This window comes from Meriones unguiculatus, chromosome 7 (assembly GCF_030254825.1).
Source record: "Meriones unguiculatus strain TT.TT164.6M chromosome 7, Bangor_MerUng_6.1, whole genome shotgun sequence".
In the NCBI taxonomy this organism is placed as follows: domain Eukaryota; kingdom Metazoa; phylum Chordata; class Mammalia; order Rodentia; family Muridae; genus Meriones; species Meriones unguiculatus.
In genome coordinates this window covers 106,391,343-106,410,232 of record NC_083355.1, presented here as the reverse complement: position 1 = coordinate 106,410,232, position 18,890 = coordinate 106,391,343, and the positions used below count along the sequence as shown (strand labels likewise).

The 18,890-nt window shown below is 38.4% G+C and overlaps 1 protein-coding gene across 3 annotated transcripts in view; it reads left to right on the top strand.

The window, feature by feature from the left end:
- The window catches only part of Rps6ka5 (ribosomal protein S6 kinase A5), a 185,651-nt gene that overhangs the window by 28,936 nt on the left and 137,825 nt on the right, over positions 1–18,890 (top strand). For all 3 annotated transcript variants that reach the window (XM_060388048.1, XM_060388047.1, XM_060388049.1), the window contains exon 2: positions 14,206–14,277. In XM_060388048.1, the coding sequence (XP_060244031.1) occupies positions 14,206–14,277 (72 nt within the window). The remainder of the gene's footprint in view (positions 1–14,205; positions 14,278–18,890) is intronic.

Here is an 18,890-nt window from a genome sequence, read left to right as displayed (position 1 = left end):
TGAACCCAAGCACTACTGGGTCCACAGGAGACACTTGGACAAGTGATCAAATCTGGAGTGCAAACATTAGGAAAGTCTCAAGTAAACAGTATCAATGAGCACAGAAAGCACTTGAAGGCTTGGGGCTGTCGGAACGCTGAGGAATGGAGGCATCGTGGTGGGGGGGGAAAAGCCTGTAAGTCAGGAGGTACATAGAAAACCACCAAGACAACAGAAGATGGCAAGACTGGGGATGTGTACTGAGTATAGACTCAGGTCACCGGGATCAAGAGGCAAGCACAGGACAACACCAGGAACGAACCATCTTAGGATGATGTGAGTTGGGAAGACTTTTAAGTAGAAGAATAAGGTGGTTGTACCTTAAAAAGGCTAGCAGCTACAGTATGGCGGTTCAGCAGGAAAGAACCAAGGTGGAGACAGCACACCACGTACTGACTAACACAACAGCAAATGCTCAGATAGCAAGGCTGCATCAGGCCACGGAAGAAGGGAGAGAAAAAAAAGTGAATTCCCTAAGTGGTCCTGAGATCCCATAAAGTGCTAGGGAATTAAAAATCTCTTGTTTATTAAAGTGTTTTCGTATGTTACAAGTTTTTGTAGCTTTGCTTTAGTAATGTTATTTCACAGTGCATCACTGTTATGCTCAGCTTTATGTATGTGTTTAGATTCAGCGAACATAAACTTCATGAGCTTAGGAAGATATGAATTGCATATAGCATTTCAAAATGAAGATGGCCCACCGGGAGCAAATCATTTACTGTAATCAAATTACTTCATATGTTGTAACTATTGTAAAATACAACGTTATTTAAGAGAACTGTACATATAGTTACTGCATTTCCTGGCTATGTAATGTGACTGACCTTTAATACTTACAAAATGATTTTTTTTAAAGAAAATTTTAAGAACAATACAACAAATCAAAAGGAGTGTGTAGAGATTTTCAAGAGCTTTATTTTTAGAACTGCATTCTCCTATTGTTAACTCATAAATTATTAACCATGTGATACATAGATTATAGATAGTCATGTGTCAGATCTGAATCTAGAATAGATACAGAACAGATATTTACACTCAACGTAGTATTTTTTTAATTCAGATTTTTGTTTGCAACAGAAATCAATAGCTAGTATTTTTGCAAGTAAAAATTAATTTTTTTTGAGCATATTTTGGATAGATGCCTAGGAGTGGTATAGCTGGATCTTGAAGTAGCACTATTCCTAATTGTCTGAGAAAGTGCCAGATTGATTTCCAAAGTGGTTATACAAGTTTACATTCCCACCAGCAGTGGAGGAGGGTTCCCTTTTCTTGATATCCTCTCCAGCATGTGTTGTCACTTGAGTTTTTGATCTTAGCCATTCTGATAGGTATAAGGTAATATCTCATTTTGATTTGCATCTCTCTAATGACCTGGGGACCCTGGGTAAGATGCTCAATCTTCATTCAGAAAGGTAAACGGGATAGACATCGGAAGAGGGTGAAAACAAGCAAAAAACAGGAGCCTACCACAGAGAGCCTCTGAAAGACTCTACCCAGCAGAGTATTGAAACAGAGGCTGACATTTCCAGACAAACTTTGGGCAGAGTGCAGGGAATCTTATGAAAGAAGGGGGATATAGAAAGACCTGGAAGGGACAGGAGGTCCACAAGGAGAGCAACAGAACCAAGAAATCTGGGCCCAGGGGTCTTTTCTGAGACTGATAACTCCAACAAAGGACCATACATGGAGATAACCTAGAACCCCTGCACAGATGTAGCCCTTAGCAGCTTAGTCTTCAAATGGGTGTCCTAATAAGGGGAACAGGGACTGTCTCTGACATGAACTCAGTGGCTGGCTTTTTGATCACCTCTGCCTGAGCAGGGACAGCTATACCAGGCCACAGAGGAGGACATTGCAGCCAGTCCTGATGAGACCCTAGCTAGGGTCAGATGGAAGGGGAGGAGGACCTCCCCTATCAGGGGAGTGGGGAAAGGGCATCGGAGGAGAAGAGGGAGGAAGGGTAAGATTGGGAGGGGCCAAAAGAGGAAGCTACAGCTGGGATACAATGTGAATAAACTAATAAATAGAAAAAAGGAAAAAATTAGTCTTTTTTAAACAAATGATAAATTCACTAAAACAAGGCATATATTCCAGTTTTTAAAATGCTACCAAAATTAATATTATGATATAGTTATCTCATGCAAGATGTTTTTAATAGTCCCAAGTAATGTTCCCAAGGATCAGATTTAAGTTTGATATATGAAAGTACAGCGGTTCTTTGTTCTTTCTGAGTTATAACCTCATGTTTCCATTCCAGTTCTGTTGTCACCTCTGCACTCAATTCTATTGTGAGAAAATACTTTATCAACACCCTTCCCTTTTGCTATTTTCCAGACTACACGCTGCTAATAGTGCCAATTTGAATTCTATTGGAACTAAATGTAGCAACCTTGAATCACATGTTACTTTAGAATAATTTGTGCTTACAGCTCTAAAACTTTCAAAGGGCTACTGACAGCTCATTTATTAACAATAATCCTGCTTTTAAATGTTAATTTTAACTCACAACGGATTATATAATCTGGTGCTGTGAAAACCAAGGACCAAAGAACTAGATGTACAGTATGTGCCCTCCGCACCTCAGCTTTACTGTCAAACAAACCCATATTTCTAGCTCCAAATTTTTAACTTCCAAAAATTAAAAATAAAAATAAAAAGCACTAGGGAGGAACTTGGGATTGGTAAAGAGTTATAGGTACAGGTACCCCTACTTTTCCCATTTCAGGCTTTGATGAACCCTAAAAACACTCAAGCAATGCTTCTAATTTTTTTACAAGGTTGTTAGCACAGTGCTGCCCTGAGGAAAGTTACAGGTCTTTGTGTTTCTAAATACAGGTATAGTGTAAAGTGGTCAATTTAAAAAATTATCTTAAAGGAACAAAGTTCCAAAGATGCAAAAGTAACTAGATAAACTTGTATTTTTATAAATTTTGATTAATTGATAATATATAAAAAAATCATGTTTTATTTATCCTTACTTGTTTGCTTGTTTATGTTTTGAGACAATGTCTCAAGTACTCTGACTGTCCTTAAATCTGACATTGACTTTTAACTCGAAGTTCTCTTGCTTCTACTTCCCAAATGCCAGAATTACAAGCATGTACCACTATGTGAAACTGTTTCCCCTAATTTCTAAGTCTGTCATGTTTGTCTTTTTTCTCATGTATATGCTCGTACATATACACACATTTACATTGAATAATAGATGACTATTTAGATATAGGGTACACAGATAGTAGTTAAGCACTGCTCTGGGTATTCAAGACTTACGAGAGTAATGCTTAAACTGTCAGTTTTCAAGTCAAGCAAACTTCCCTTCACAAAGGTAGGTATTCATAGCTGCATTCTGTTATGAAATGAAAGTAATATATTGAGCCAAGCATTTTCTGAAGGTAAAGTTACATGAAGTGGCCTAAATATACATGTTTCTCATTTCTGTTGAACTGTTACCTTCTCTCTGCCTATGCCTGTGGTCTCATGGTGAGTCCTTAAATGGTTGACTGACAGAGGAATAGAAAATTTAGGCATGGTTTATAATATTTCTGCATTATACACAGGTACCACACCAAAGAGGGCATTTGTAGCTTTATCACTTCTTTCTGAGACATTCCTGAAGAGCAGTAGTGAAGGGATCTTGGGAGTCGGGGACACTTGAGTAGTGTATATGGGTGTTTATTTTGCTTGGAAGGAGTAATGATCAGATGGGTGGTTCTACATTAACTTGTGAACTATATAGCCATTAGGCTGACTAGGAAGTCAGGTTAGATGGAACACCATTAGAAAGTAGAGACTAGGAAGCCTGGTGAGGGTGTTTGTGGTTAGGACTCTAAGTGAGAAAAGTCATGATGATATTTGTGTCATGTGTCAGTGCCCACCAGAATTTTGAACTCAACAGAAAATTATTAATAATAAAAATAGTGCAGTAAGATTCAAGAGACTGATGAACAAAATGGTTATGGTAAAAGGGATGGGGATCATACATGGGCTCAGCAATATGAATTTTTACTCATGGAGGTCAGTCTGGCTACAGCTGATGTCAAGGACGCAATCTGCTTACAGCAGAGACTAGCACTGAAAACTAATACAGCAACATTGCTCAGAGTGATAAGGAGCTTTCTAGTGGCAGTTTGACAACTTTGAACTGCTGATATCAAGGGAGGGGCAGCGTTTGTTCTTACTGTATCCTGGTTTCCTTCTGTTGTGTGGACAGAAAGTCGCTTAAGGGAGAAAGTTTATTTCAGCTTACAGTTCAGAGTTACAGTCTTTCACTATGGGGAAATCAAGGTAGGAACCTCAAAAAGCTAATCCTGTCTCTTTCAGTCTAAAGCAGAGAGAAGTAAAGGCTTACACAAACTCACTGACTTTCTTCAGACCAACTGGATTTCTCCACTTGTAAACAATTCAGGACCCCTACCTGGGGAATGCTCAAACACCTTTCTATTAAGAATCCTAAAAAAGAAAGAAAGAAAAAAAATCACCCTGAGTTAGGGTGTCTCAGTCTTCACTCATTTGTACCATCTTGCTTTGACTTCATCACTACTTATTTTTTTATTGATATCCTCTGTATTTGCTCAGATTCAGGTGGCAGCTAGTTTTGACACCCCCCCCCTTTTTTCTGTCTCTTTCTTTTTGCCTTATAACTCCAGATAATAATCATGGTTCTTGTTTGTTTGTGTGTCAGGGGAGGTCTCAAAGGTTTTTCTTATTTAAGTTTTAGCTATAACCCTCTCCTTATAACTTTGTTTAGACGTCTACATAAAACTTTAGTTCCTTAACTAGAGCAAATACAACAGCCCTTTGGGATGTTCTGCCATCATTTTAGAATCAGTGTAGAAACTCCAGAACTTCCTTTTTTACTTTTTGTTCTGCCAGTAATACTGCCATTCAAGAGACTTTACATTTCTTGCACTTTGCTTAGGGACCAAGTTAGTCTGTTTGGACTGTAACAAAATAACTGGATTAGGCATTTGTAAACAATATAAATTTGTTTCTTACACAATTCAGGAAGTTCAAAATCTAAGCACTGTGAGAATAGTTGTCTTCTAAGAGCTATGTAGCATAGGTAGCTCTTCTTGCTATGCCCTTACATAGGTTCTTTCAAGCTCTTGTGTAAGGATAATTATCTCACTCATGAGGGTAGAGCCCTAATTACTTCTTTTTTTTTTCCTAATTACATCTTGAAAGCATCATCACTTAGTACCATCACATTGGGATTAGATTTCCACATTAATTTTTTTTGAAAGGACACAAATATTCAGCCCATAGCAGAAGCCAATAGAGAAAAATGGCTGAGCAAATATCTCTGTAGAAGGATAGTATGTCCCTAATGTGTATGCCCAGAGGTGGTATAGCTGAGTTATAGTAGATGCTCTTTTGGCTTTTCTGAGAACTCTCCACACTGATTTCCATTGTGGCTGTACCAGTTTGAAAATCCTACCACAGGATTTTAATGAGTCTTTGAAAGTGATGATCAGATGTTTGCTTTTTGTAGTCTCAGCTTACACGGCAGTTATTCAGTGGTTTTGTGTTTGAACTGAACGTTACAGTGATTCTTGGATTCATTCTTTCCTTTTCTTTCTGGTTTATATTCAGGCCAGACTCTCACTCAAATATATACAGCTTATTTCAGTAATCTTGCTGTCTTTCAGCATTGACTTTTTCTTTGCTTTTAACTCCATAATATACTGTTAGAGTGGTTTTTTTCTGAAGCATTATTTTCTTATTTTCAGCATGGTAAAAGATGTTATTAATTACAGATTTGAATCAAACAAATTAGTTGGACATTCTAGCTATTGAATCAGCTAGTCTTGTGTGCCTTTTTTATATTATAAAAGTTTTCCATATAATGTAGTTAATTAAAAATAGCCCTCTTCCTCATCTATTAGGGGAATAGTTACTCCTACCTAGGTATTTTATTCTGGCATCTTTCACACCTATTATTCCTCAGCTATTCCCCAGTCTCTTTTGTGGTATACAGAATTGAATCCAGGGTCTTGATGCATGCTAAACAAATATTCTGCCACCAAACTGTACTCTTTCAGACACACCCCTAGCCACTAGGAATTTGTGAACTTTTCTAAAATAAGAGGATGATGGGCTATATATTGTCAATGGCCTTTCTAATCAATTCCATATGATAATACTTGACATGCTGTAGGGTCCAATAGCCTATTAATTTATACTTCTCATATAGTTATGTAAATTTAATACAGGATTAACTCATTAAATGAATCAAGTACCTTAATCATATAGCATAAAACATATTTGAAATGGCTTCAGAAGCATAATTTTTTTTTCATCTTGAATTTTCCTTTTTTTTGTAAATACAATCACTTTACAGCCTGATCACAGTCCCTTCCCTCCTCTCCAACCAGTCCTGCCCTATGTCCTTTTTTTCCTATTTCACCTCTTCTTCTCAGAGAAGGGGCCCCTAAGGAGTACCATCCTACCCTGGTCCCTCAAGTTACAGCAGGGCTAAATGCATCCTCTCCACTGAGGCCAGACAAGGCAGCCCAGCAAGGGAGAAGGGATCCAGATGAAGGCAACAGAGTCAGAGCTCGCACCTACTCCCATTGTTAAGGGACCCACATGATGAACATGCTGCATATCTGTTTACTTATATGTAGGGGTTCTAGGTCCGGCCCATGGAAGCTTTTAGGTTGGTGGTCCAGTCATAGCACTAAGTGCATTCATAAAGAAATTGGAGAGATCTCATACTAGCAATTTAAAAGCACACGTGAAAGCTCTAGAAGAAAAGCAAACATGCCCAAGAGGAGTAGATGGCAGGAAATAATGAAACTCATGGCTGAAATCAATATTTCAAGATTTGAAAGCAGTTTCCATGTTTATATCAACCCACATGTCCATTGACAGATGAATTTATAAGCAAATGTAGTATATACATACAATGACATACTATTTAGTTTTTAAAAGAATGGATAATTTGACACATGATTTAACATGGATGAAATTTAGGGACTTTACCCCTAGTAAAATAAGCTAACCACAGTAGGGTGTGATCACACTTAAATAACGACACATGGAGTAGCCAGAATCATAGACAGGGAAAGTCCATTATTGGTTGTCGGGGGCAAGCGGGTTTGAGGAGTAGCACCTTATAGAGGTTTGAGCTTTCCAAGATGGAAATGACGCAGGTGGTGATGGCTGCACAACATCAGAATTTATTTAGTAACAGTGATTGGTACAATTAAAATGACTAAGATAGTCAATTTTCTGTTACATGATTTTTACCACAGTAAAGATTGAAAAGATAGGCCAGTCATATTTTTCCAAATTACATGTGGCTGTATTAGTATATATTAAATACAGAGCGGGCTGGAAAAAGTTAAAATATGGTGTAAGGAACTAAATTTTTTCTTTCCCCCTTTCTCTCCCGTAGAGACAGGACTTTACTTTGTATGGCAAGCCAGTTTCAAAACTAAAATCTTCCTGCCTCACCTTCCTAGTGCTGGGACTATGGACATGCACAACGTCCTGCTTAGGAACCAATCCTTTTAACTCTATTATGTAATATATGATTTCTTTCTTTAAGAATTGTTAATAAATCATACTGTTTTAAAAATGAATCATTTTAGTATTCATTTGAGTTTTGACATTTAAAAACATTTGATGTGCTTATGAAGAGATTAGTTAAATTCCATTTCAGTGATTACTGAACCAAAGAGCATACATTTTAAGAAACTAACACTAATCAAAACATAAAGGATTTTTCAACATGTTTTAATGAGAAAAATATTTGGTTAGACTTCCTTTGCGAAAGCATTAAAATTGTTTATACCTTTCTTTTCCTAAATCATTTAGATTAACCTCAGTAATGTGTTAGTGCAAAAAGAAGCTGTATATGCGGGGAGCTATGTGGAAGAGGAAGCAGAAAGATTGCAAGAGCCAGAGGAGATGGAAATGCCAAGGACACAGTGTCTGGCAGGCACAATAGGATTCATGCAGAGACCGTGGCAGCATGCACAGGGCCAACACGGGTTCAAGCCAGACACAGAGAGAGGGGAGGATCTGGGAGGAGTTGTGATCAGAATTCATTTTCAGAATTTTATTTATTTATTTTTGGGCAGGGTCTCACTGAGTAGCCTCAGCTGGCCTGGAATTCATTTTGTAGACCAGGCTGGATTTGAACTCCCAGAGATCCTTGTGCCTCTGATTCGGTTAATTAACCATAAAGATAGGCTTGTAGGAGAAAGATCCAAAGCATTATTTTACTCTAGCTTTACTAGTATTTAAGTACTCACCTCATGTCGGTACTGCACCCGCTCTGAACATTTGACAAAGCTTAGATTATAGTGTACAAACTGACTAGCTCCAGTTTAAGTTTCTAAATTTGTAGTTAGGCTTTTTTTTAATTTGAGTTTTCATGAAGTGTTATTTATGAGGGAAGAAGTTAATTTTAGGATTTAGGCTCATATTGTAGTTTGGTGTCATTTTGCTGTTATAACCAAAAGTGCCCAAACTCTGATCTTGCAGTATGCTCTTTTACCCATCAGGAGCCACAAAGGCCCTGTCTGCATAGAACAGCAGTTGCTCTTAAGAATCAGAGATCCACCTTAGTAAATAGCTGTGTATACTTCGAGCATGTCAGTGTAGAGCTATTCTGTAATCTCTGCAGGAAATTTAGGCTCAAAGCGCAAGTGAGGCTTTCTCCTTCCCGACCGGGTCTCAGTGTGTTTAGGCATGTGGCTTAGAATGTTAGAAGAAAGAGAAAATTAATTAGTGGGCTTCAGTTCTTATTCAGGGTGAGAACAGTGGCTCACACTTATACTCACAGCATCTGAGAGGCTCAAGCAGAATTGCTGCAGATTTGAAGCTAGCCTGAGTTATATAGTTGTAGGCCAGCCTGAGCTACAGAGTAAGACTTTATCTACAACCAAAAAAATACTCCCAAACAACAACTACAACAAAAACTCAATACACAATCATGACTCCATTCTGGAGGCTGAAATGCCCAGGATCAGACACTGTCAGCTGCAGTCCCTGGTGACTGCTGTCTCATCGGGCAGAAAGCAGAGCAAGAAAGAAATGTGTTCTTTCCTATCTCTTTCTAGAAATTATTTTTTATTTAATTTTTGACAATTTTCCAGATGTATGTAGTGTGTTATGAATGTATTCATCCTGTTACCTTCTCTTGTTAAACAGTCAAAGTGGTCAAAACACAGCATCAGGACAACCACATCTGCTTTGTTAACTACTGTATAAACTGGGGGAGAAGAGTAAGAGAAAGGTCTGTCTTTCTAAAGAAGTCAGGCCATGCTGGAAATTTCAGTCAAAAACCCTTAAAGGGACAGGTGGGATGGATCAACAGGTAAAGGTGCTTGCTGCAGAGACTGGCAACCTGTTTGGTCATGGTGACCCACATGATAGAAGGAAAGACCTGACTACCAGAAGATTGCCACACATGTGCCATAACACACACACACACAAGTCAGTAAATAACTAATAAATGTAATAATAAAAAGACCTCTGTAGCAGTGATCTTTTGAACATAGTAACTCTGCCTGCTACTAAGAATGTGTTGTGTCCCCATTCATGTATTCAGAAAATGTAATCGTGAGTTTCCTTTCAGCATTTCCGACTTATACATGGGTTTCCTCTCACTGGGGAGAACTAGAAAGGGAGTGCACTGGAGGCATGATCTGAACAGGAGAAGGAACAGAGGCTGCTGTCCTCTAAAGTGCCATCCCCCTCGTGGTGTGGAGATGAACAGTGGCTGGTTGTCACTGCTTCGGCAGTGCTACCTCTGCTACCTCAGTTGCAAGCCTGAAGCTCATATCTTCTGGGTAATGTGATTTGCACTTCATTCAGTCTCGTGACTGTCTCACAAATGTAGAAGACAGTTATGGAGTTGGCAATGTTTATTTCACCTCTGAGGTGGTTCACTATACGGAAATCCATCAATGTGATCCACCATATTAACAAACTGAAAGAAAAAAAAAAAACACATTATAATCTCCCTAGATGCTGAAAAAGCATTTGACAAAATCCAACATCCATTCATGTTTAAAGTATTGGAGAGATCAGAGATACAAGGCACATATGTAAACATAGTAAAGACGATATACAACAAGCCTATAGCCAACATCAAACTGAACAGAGAGAAACTTAAAGCAATCCCACTGAAATCAGGGACAACACAAGGCTGCCCACTCTCTCCATATCTCTTCAACACAGTTCTGGAAGTCCTTGCTAGAGTAATAAGACAGTTGAAGGAGAACAAAGGGATACAAATTGGAAAGGGAGAAGTCAAATTATCACTATTTGCAGATATGATAGTATACGTGAGTGACCCCAAAAACTCTACCAGGGAACTCCTACAGCTGCTAAACACCTTCAGCAAAGGGGCTGGATACAAAATTAACTCAAAAAAAATCAGTAGCCCTCCTGTATACAAAAGACAAATGGGCTGAGAAAGAAATTAGGGAAATAACACCCTTCACAATAGCCACAAATGACATAAAGTACCTTGGTGTAACCCTAACCAAGAAAGTCAAAGACTTGTATGAAAAAAATTTCAAGTCTCTGAAGAAAGAATTAGAAGAAGATATCAGAAGATGGAAAGATCTCCCATGCTCATGGCTTGGCAGGATTAACATAGTAAAAATGGCTGTCTTGCCAAAAGCAATCTACAGATTCGATGCAATTCCCATCAAATTACCAACACAATTCTTTACAGACCTGGAAAGAAAAATTCTCAACTTCATATGGAATAACAAGAAACCCAGAATTGCTAAAACAATCCTCTACAATAAAAGATCTTCTGGAGGTATCTCCATTCCTGATCTTAAGCTGTACTATAGAGCAGCAGTTATAAAAACTGCATGGTACTGGCATAGAAATAGAATGGTGGTTCAATGGAACCAAACAGAAGACCCAGAAATAAACCCACACACTTATGGACACCTGATCTTTGACAAAGATGCCAAAACCATACAATGGAAAAAAGGTAGCATTTTTAACAAATGGTGCTGGTCTAACTGGATGTCTACATGTAGAAAAATACAAATAGATCCGTACTTATCACCCTGCACCAAACTAAAGTTTAAGTGGATCAAAGACCTCAACATAAAACCAGACACATTAAATCGGTTAGAAGAAAAAGTGGGGAAAACCCTAGAACTCATTGGTACAGGAGACAGCTTCCTGAACAGAACACCAACAGCACTGGCTCTAAGTGCAACAATCAATAAATGGGACCTCATGAAACTGAAAAGCTTCTGTAAAGCAAAGGACACTGTCATCAAGACAAAACGACTGCCTACAGATTGGGAAAGAATCTTCACCAACCCTTTATCTGACAGAGGGCTAATATCCAGTATATATAAAGAACTAAAGAAGCTGAAAAGCAGCAAACCAAGTAATCCAGTTGAAAAATGGGGAACAGAGCTAAACAGAGAACTCTCTGTAGAGGAATATCGAATAGCAGAGAAGCACTTAAAGAAATGCCCAATGTCCTTAGTCATCAGAGAAATGCAAATCAAAACGACCCTGAGATTTCACCTTACACCCATCAGAATGGGCAAGATGAAAAACTCAAGTGACAACACATGCTGGAGAGGATGTGGAGAAAGGGGAACCCTCCTCCACTGCTGGTGGGAATGTAAACTGGTACAACCACTCTGGAAAGCAATCTGGTGCTTTCTCAGACAACTAGGAATAGTGCTTCCTCAAGATCTAGCCATAGCACTCCTAGGCATATATCCCAAAGAGGCTCAAGTACACAATAAGGACATTTGCTCAACCATGTTTGTAGCAGCTTTATTTGTAATAGCCAGAAGCTGTAAACAGCCCAGATGTCCCTCAACTGAAGAATGGATGCAGAAGTTGTGGTACATCTACACAATGGAGTATTACTCTGCAATGAAAAATAAGGAAATCATAAAATTTGCAGGTAAATGGTGGGACCTGGAAAGGATCATCCTGAGTGAGCTGTCCCAGAAGCAAAAAGACACACACGGTATATACTCACTCATACAGACATATTACATAGGATAAACCTACTAAAATCTGTACATCTAAAGAAACTAATCAAAAGAGGGGCCTGACTAAAATGCTCAATCCCCATTCCAAAAGGCAAAGATGATGGACATCAGAAGAAGAAAACAGGAAACAACCTAGGAACCTGCCACAGAGGGCCTCTGAAAGGCTTTGCCCTACAGACTATCAAAGCAGATGCTGAGACTTATGGCCAACTGTTGGGCAGAGTTCATGGAATCCTATTTTAAAAGTGGGTAATAGTAAGATCTGGAGAGGACAGGAACCCCACAAGGAGAGCAACAGAACTAGAAATTTGAACACAGGAGTCTTCCCAGAGACTCATACTCCAACCAAGTACCATGCGTGGAGATAACCTAGAACCCCTGCACAGATGTAGCCCATGGCAGTTCAGTGTCCAAGTGGGTTACATAGTAATGGGAAGAGGGACTGCCTCTGACATAATCTGATTAGCCTGCTTTTTGATCACCTCCCCCTGAGGGGGGAGCAGCCTTACTAGGCCACAGAAGATGACAGTGCAGCCACTCCTGATGTGATCTGATAGACTAAGATCAGAAGGAAGGAGAGGACCTCCCCTATCAGTGGACTTGGGGAGGGGTATGTGTGAAGAAGGGGGAGGCGGGAGAGGAGGAGGGAAGGGCTTATGGGGGGATACAAAGTGAATAAAGTGTAATTAATAAAATAAAATTTAAAATTTTTTTCAATTTTAATGAAACTTTAAAGTTTTATTTTAATTAATTTAATAAAAATGCAAAGTTTTAAATTTAATAAAACTCAGAACTTGGTACCTGAAAAAAAAAAAAAACTTAACTTGTACCCAGCAAGTACTGTATAAATTTCCTGTATAAAAATTGACTCATTCAGTCTTCATTAGAACTTTATGAGCTAGATCTTGTTCTAGTCTCTGTTATTTTACAGACATTTTGAAAGATTGTATGTTGAACGCCCTTTTGTTCACTGTCTAGGATCTGTATTTGTTATATTTAGTTTATGGCAGCTAGTTATATTCAGCCATCGGTCTATTTATCTTCTAATGCTTTCACAGTAGATTGTAGACACCAGTATGCCGGAGGGGTAAAGTTTTTGGTTGATTGCCCCTATCTTACATTACTGGGAACTGAAACAGAGAAGCGACTTATTGAAGGGTGCACAGCGTTTAGGTGGTAGCAAGCATTTCTTCACAACTTCTACAGAAAGCGAGTTCATATAATACAGGCATTGTTATAAAGGTACTTGGTTAAATACATTTTAAGAATGTAGTATCTCAGCCTTGAGGCTTTTATAGTACAGGATCTGTGAAGTCGTGTGTGAAAGAAGCCATTTAACTTCGCTATAGCCAACCATTTTCAGTTTTTTTCCACTAGAGTACCCTGTTCTCCACTTTCTCCAAACATCCTTTTCACACGTCACCAGGTAGAACCAGAACCCAATGGAAATACTGTGGGAAATGCGGACTTGTAAAGTACCCTTCTTTGCCTTGTTTACGACAGAATATGTTTTGAAGAGTGTGTATTTAAGCACACCCTAGGATTTTAGAGCTGACAGGGATCATAAAGTTCTTTAGCCAGTGCTTTCACTTCAGATGGGGACAGAGACAGTGTGTGCACATAGCTTGTGCTCACTCGCTCATGCCCACATTCTTAGTGGCACAAATGGAACTAGAACGTAGCCCAGAATCTAGCATGGTAGTTACACACTTAGTATTTGTTATGTAAATAAATAATTCTAAATCTGTCTGGTTGTCACTACAAATCTACCTGTGTATTATAACTTTTTTTAGATTTCATGTTAACTTAGCCTATGATATAAATAATATCTAGTCACTAAATTTTTAAGAAAAGTTTTTCTTTGTTTGTTTTGTTTTATGAGACAGGGTTTCTGTGTGTAGCCCTGTCTGGCCTCAAACGCAGAGATTCCCCTGCCTCTGCCTTTGCCCCGCAAGTGCAGAAATTAAATTCTTGTGCCACCATCACCTGGCAAAAAGTTTTATTATAATTAATATGTAAAATACAACTGTACAATTTAGTAGCAATTATATAGAAAATCTCCAGGTTAAGAAACAAAACTTTGCTGATACCTCCAAAAGCCCCCACAGAGCCATCTGGTTGCTGACTCCTTTAATTTTTTTCTTTCTTTTTTCTTTCTCTTTAGCCAACTTAACAGGACATGCAGAGAAGGTGGGAATTGAAAATTTTGAGCTGCTGAAGGTCCTAGGAACTGGAGGTAAATCTCAGGTTTATTCCCCCACCCCCCTTTTCAGAACAAAGTACTTGATATTCTGTCACAAAGGGTTGATAACCTTCATGTGGAAGTCATTGACAATTTTAGGAGCATGATGAATTCAATAAGAGAACTAAAGAATCTCTTTTGCCTGGTTCAGTCCAGGGACAACACTAGCAAGAGTTCCAGGCTAGCCTGAGGTATAAAGCAAGACCTTATTTCACAAACAATCCAAAACAACAAAAGCCTTCTTAGTCTGATGCTATGAATGTAAATTAGTCTTTAGAAGTCACTAGCATATATATAGAGCTTATTATATGCCAGTGCCTTTTAAAGTGATTTATATTGATTGATTTATTCAGTCTTCTCTTGTTCAGGCTGTTATAATTCAGAGCACATCATTGTGATAATGAACAAGTCAGGATCCTTCATTAACTCAACACTTCAGAGTCTGGCTAATTGAAGCATAGTTCTATTTATGGTCTATCATCTATGTAAGACTGAAATGATCTGTACTCATTAACATTTTAGAAAGCTTTTCCAAGTCATAAATTAAAAAAAAAGCCACAGAGGAGATATACACTGAGCAATTATATAATGGAAATAATTATATTAATAAATGTCTACATGTATTAGCATGGAGAAAAATCTCTGGGATATACTTTCAAACACTAATGTGATAGTCTCTGGGTGGTTTTGTATTTTGGGCTTTATTGTTTCCTGTGTCTTTGAAAATTCTCCACCTCAACTCCTGTTTTTCAGAAGTCAGGCTGGTCTTGCAGGCCTAGCATCTGTGCAGGTCTAGAGATCCCTGCACTCAGAAGAGCCTGTGTACAGTATAATGCTCTGCTGTCAACCTTCTGAGTTAATTCACAAAGCCACACATGTCTGTACTGGGCCCTGCCAATCTTGTGGCTGGTCTTGTCAGTGTGTCCCTCTGCTGGCCCTGGAATGTCCTGCTCTGCAGTTATGACAACTGAGAGATCCTTCTATTCTCATTCTCCTCTAACAAGTCCTACTGAAGAAGCTCTGAACTCCTCTTTCCTTAGTAGGTTGTGGGTGCTTCCATGGAAGGAGAAGTAAGGCCTCAGAGGACAGACCATTTTTCTTTCCTGTTAAAATGTATCTTCATGGTTTAAGAAGCATCTGCCGTTATAGATTTTTTTTCAGTTCTGGTAGGAAGTTGCTCCTGCCAACTTTCCAGCAGGAGAGAAATCTGGGCTGTCATTGCTCCCCTTGCCCTGGCCTCACACACATGTTTATATGCACATGTACAGATTATCAGTAGTGAGCTTTTGTGTCTTGGGTCTTGTTCTTTAGCATACAGTGTAGAGCCACCTTTGATAAGTACCAATGAGCAAGCCTGATGGTGTATTCCTACCAGCTAAGGCTGTACTGCCAGAAAGGATCTGTTATAGCTGTCAACTTGAGTATTTTCCAGTGCTTGCTCACCTTTGGAGGATTTATAGAAGTTTATTTTTCAGGAATGGAATTAGCCCCACCTTACCTAATCCCCAAGAAAAAAATGTTCTTGAAATATCAAAATGTTGGTTATCTCTACCTTTGTTTTCCTGTTTCTTTTTTTTTTTAACTTTTTTTCACAATTTATTCATTATATTTCCTGATTAAAGCCCCCTTCCTCAACTCCCCCCCCCGTCCTACTCTCCCTCTCTTTTCCCCCATCTCCTTCCCCTAGGAGGAGTTCTCTTTTGCCACCTGCCCATAGCTTTGTCAGGACCCATCAGGACTGCCTGGATCCTCTTCCTCTGTGGCCTGGTAAGGCCGCATCACCAGGGGCAAGTGATCAAAGAGCAGGCAGCCGAGTTCATGACAGAGGCAGCCCTTGCTCTCCTTACTCTGTGATCCATATGGAGTCTGAGCTGCCAGTTGTATCTACCTACTCAAAGGGGAGAACAAGTCCAGGCCTATGGTAATTGGTTCCTTTAAAAATGGTGTTTGCAACATATTGTCAAAAGCTTTTCAGGTCAAGTTCTGCCCAGAGAATGTGTTGCATTTACATAGTTTCTTTCTTTTCAGTGACAGCTTAATTGAGATAACAGTGCATATGCCATTCAGTTTACCCATTTAAAGTATGCAGTTAATGCTTTGAGTGTATTTAGAGCTGTGTGACTATAGTCACAATCAATTTTAGAACTTTTTGATTTGACTTTAAGAAGAAACCTCAAGTCCTTTAGCTGTTACTTTGTAAGTTTACCATCCTCTCCACCCCTAACAACTACTAACTTTTTGTGTTATTCTGAACATTTCCTGTAAGTAGATTTATATAACACATGAATTTTGGTGACTGGCTTCTTTGATACAGTATAATGTTCTGTGTGTAAAAGTATGTTGTAGCAGATATTAACACTTCTTTATGGCCAAATAGTTCATTGTATACCACACTTGTTCATCTATTCATCACATTGTATACATTGTATCACATTGTATACATTGTATCACATTGTATACCACATTTTGTTCATCTCTTCATGAGTTTATAACTGGGAAGGTTATTTTTACTTGTCAATTTAGTAAAACCTATAATCCTTTGGAAAGAGTCTCAACAATGCATTATCTGCATTAGGTGGGCCAGTGGGCATGTTTGTTGTCTTAAGTTCATGGCTGTGGAAAGACCAAGCCCACTGTGTGTAGCGCCATTCCCTAGCAGGGGTTCCTGAACTGTTTTAAAAGTGGAGAAATTAAAACAAGCAAGCGATACCATGCTTCCATTGCACTCTGCTTTTGACAGTGGATGTGTCAGTCATTCATGCCTTGACTTTACAGTGGTAGACTGTAATTATAAACTAAAATAAACCCCCTTCCCCCTAAGCTGCCTGTTATTGGGGTGTTTTATCATATCAGCAGAAGTGAAACTTGGCAGTGACCATTGGAGTTGCTCTACTTTTTATCCATGAAGTGAAAACTTGAGTGCTATAAACAGTCGTACTTGCTGTTTCATGTCTACCAAGGTTTCCATTTCTTGGGTATATTCCGAGGAGCAAATTGCCAATTTAAACAGCGACTCTCTTTAGCTTCTCAAAGACAGTTTTCCAAAATGGCTGCACCATTTATATTCCCATGAAGGTGTATAAGGGTTCCAGTTTTTTCACATTCTTGTCAACACTTGTTATCTAATTTTTGTCATCATTCTACTATATGTAAACTCAGGTTAGTCTTGAAGAAAAATAATTCATTAATAGTTTCTGTTGTCTGGCCAAGTGATTAAATTGTTTTAGTGCACTTATTTTTCATTTTCAGATGTTTACAAAAAGTCATGCATAATTTTAAATATTTTGCATAAAAGTTATATAAATTCCCTGAAATTTTTTCCAGTTTTAAATCATCTTTGATGTGACAGTGATTTTGTCTGTTTACTGAAGGTTGGGTTTAACAATTTGTGAGTCAGTAAGATATCTGAATCAGAAAAATATTTCAAGTATAAATTTCACTTTTAGAAGTGTTGTTTGGAGAGTTTATATGTGTTTTGAAGAGCTTCTCAGCTAAACCAGAGTTCTCCCACCAGAGCAGCAAGATGTTTCCCATAATGGGAAGAAGGGAAACTGGACAGTGCCTGCCACAGAGTATATTTTTACCTGGTACATTGCCTAATGCCTACCTGTTTGAGTAACTCACAACCAAGGAGGCACTCACATAGGAAGCTTGTTTGAACTCTCAGTGTCTTGTGGCCTTGGTCAGCTCGTGTGTAGTTTATCTTTACCTGCTCATTTGCTGATAGCTGGAACCCAACCTTGTGTTCTTGGCATCCCAGGGTAAACCCTGTGTGACCATCCTTAAATGGATGGCACAGACTGATGCTGGGGCAACATAAGGTTACAGGAATTTAGTACCCTTGGCACATTTTTTTTTCGTATTAGAATTTATTGCTATTTCAGGAAAATAGGCTTTGAATAAATACCCGGCCTCATCATTGCCTTTATTTTATTGGCAAGAAAACTAAGATATTTCATAAGTGAAGTCCACTATATAATACATAATACAAAGCTCTAAAAATTTTTTCTTAACTATCATTTCCTGTCATCTTCCTCCTCATCTTTTTTTTTTTTTGTTTGTTTTGTTTTGTTTTGTTTTTACGTAGCTGTTGCTGGCTTGGAATTTTCAATGTCGACCAGGCTAGTCTCAAACTCACCGATATCCATTTACCTTCTTCCTGAAAACTGATATTAAAGGCATATACCCAGCTCATTTCCCATCTTTAAGCAATAAAAATTTATTCTTCTTTAATAAAAATTTAAAAATATCAATGTTAAAATAATGAAACATCATTAATCTACCACTGCAACTTTTTAGTCTCTTTGCATTCATTAAGTACTTCATGAGTACTCTAAGGTTGATAAATTTTATATTGTTACATATGCTTAAAAATAATAACTAAAGTAGATTTTTATTTGGGAAACATAAAAGCAAATGCTGTTTGGTTTTAAGCTGAGTGTTATGTCTTGAATGTCAATCTCATCACAAAAAAAGTCATTATTCCGTAAAAGCTATCTCAGTCACTGTTGTACTTGTTGTCCATGTTGTACCTGACACAGAACACACTGCATTAGAACTTTTACAGACTCAGGATTCTTAGGTTTTAGATAAATTTAGTTGGTCTC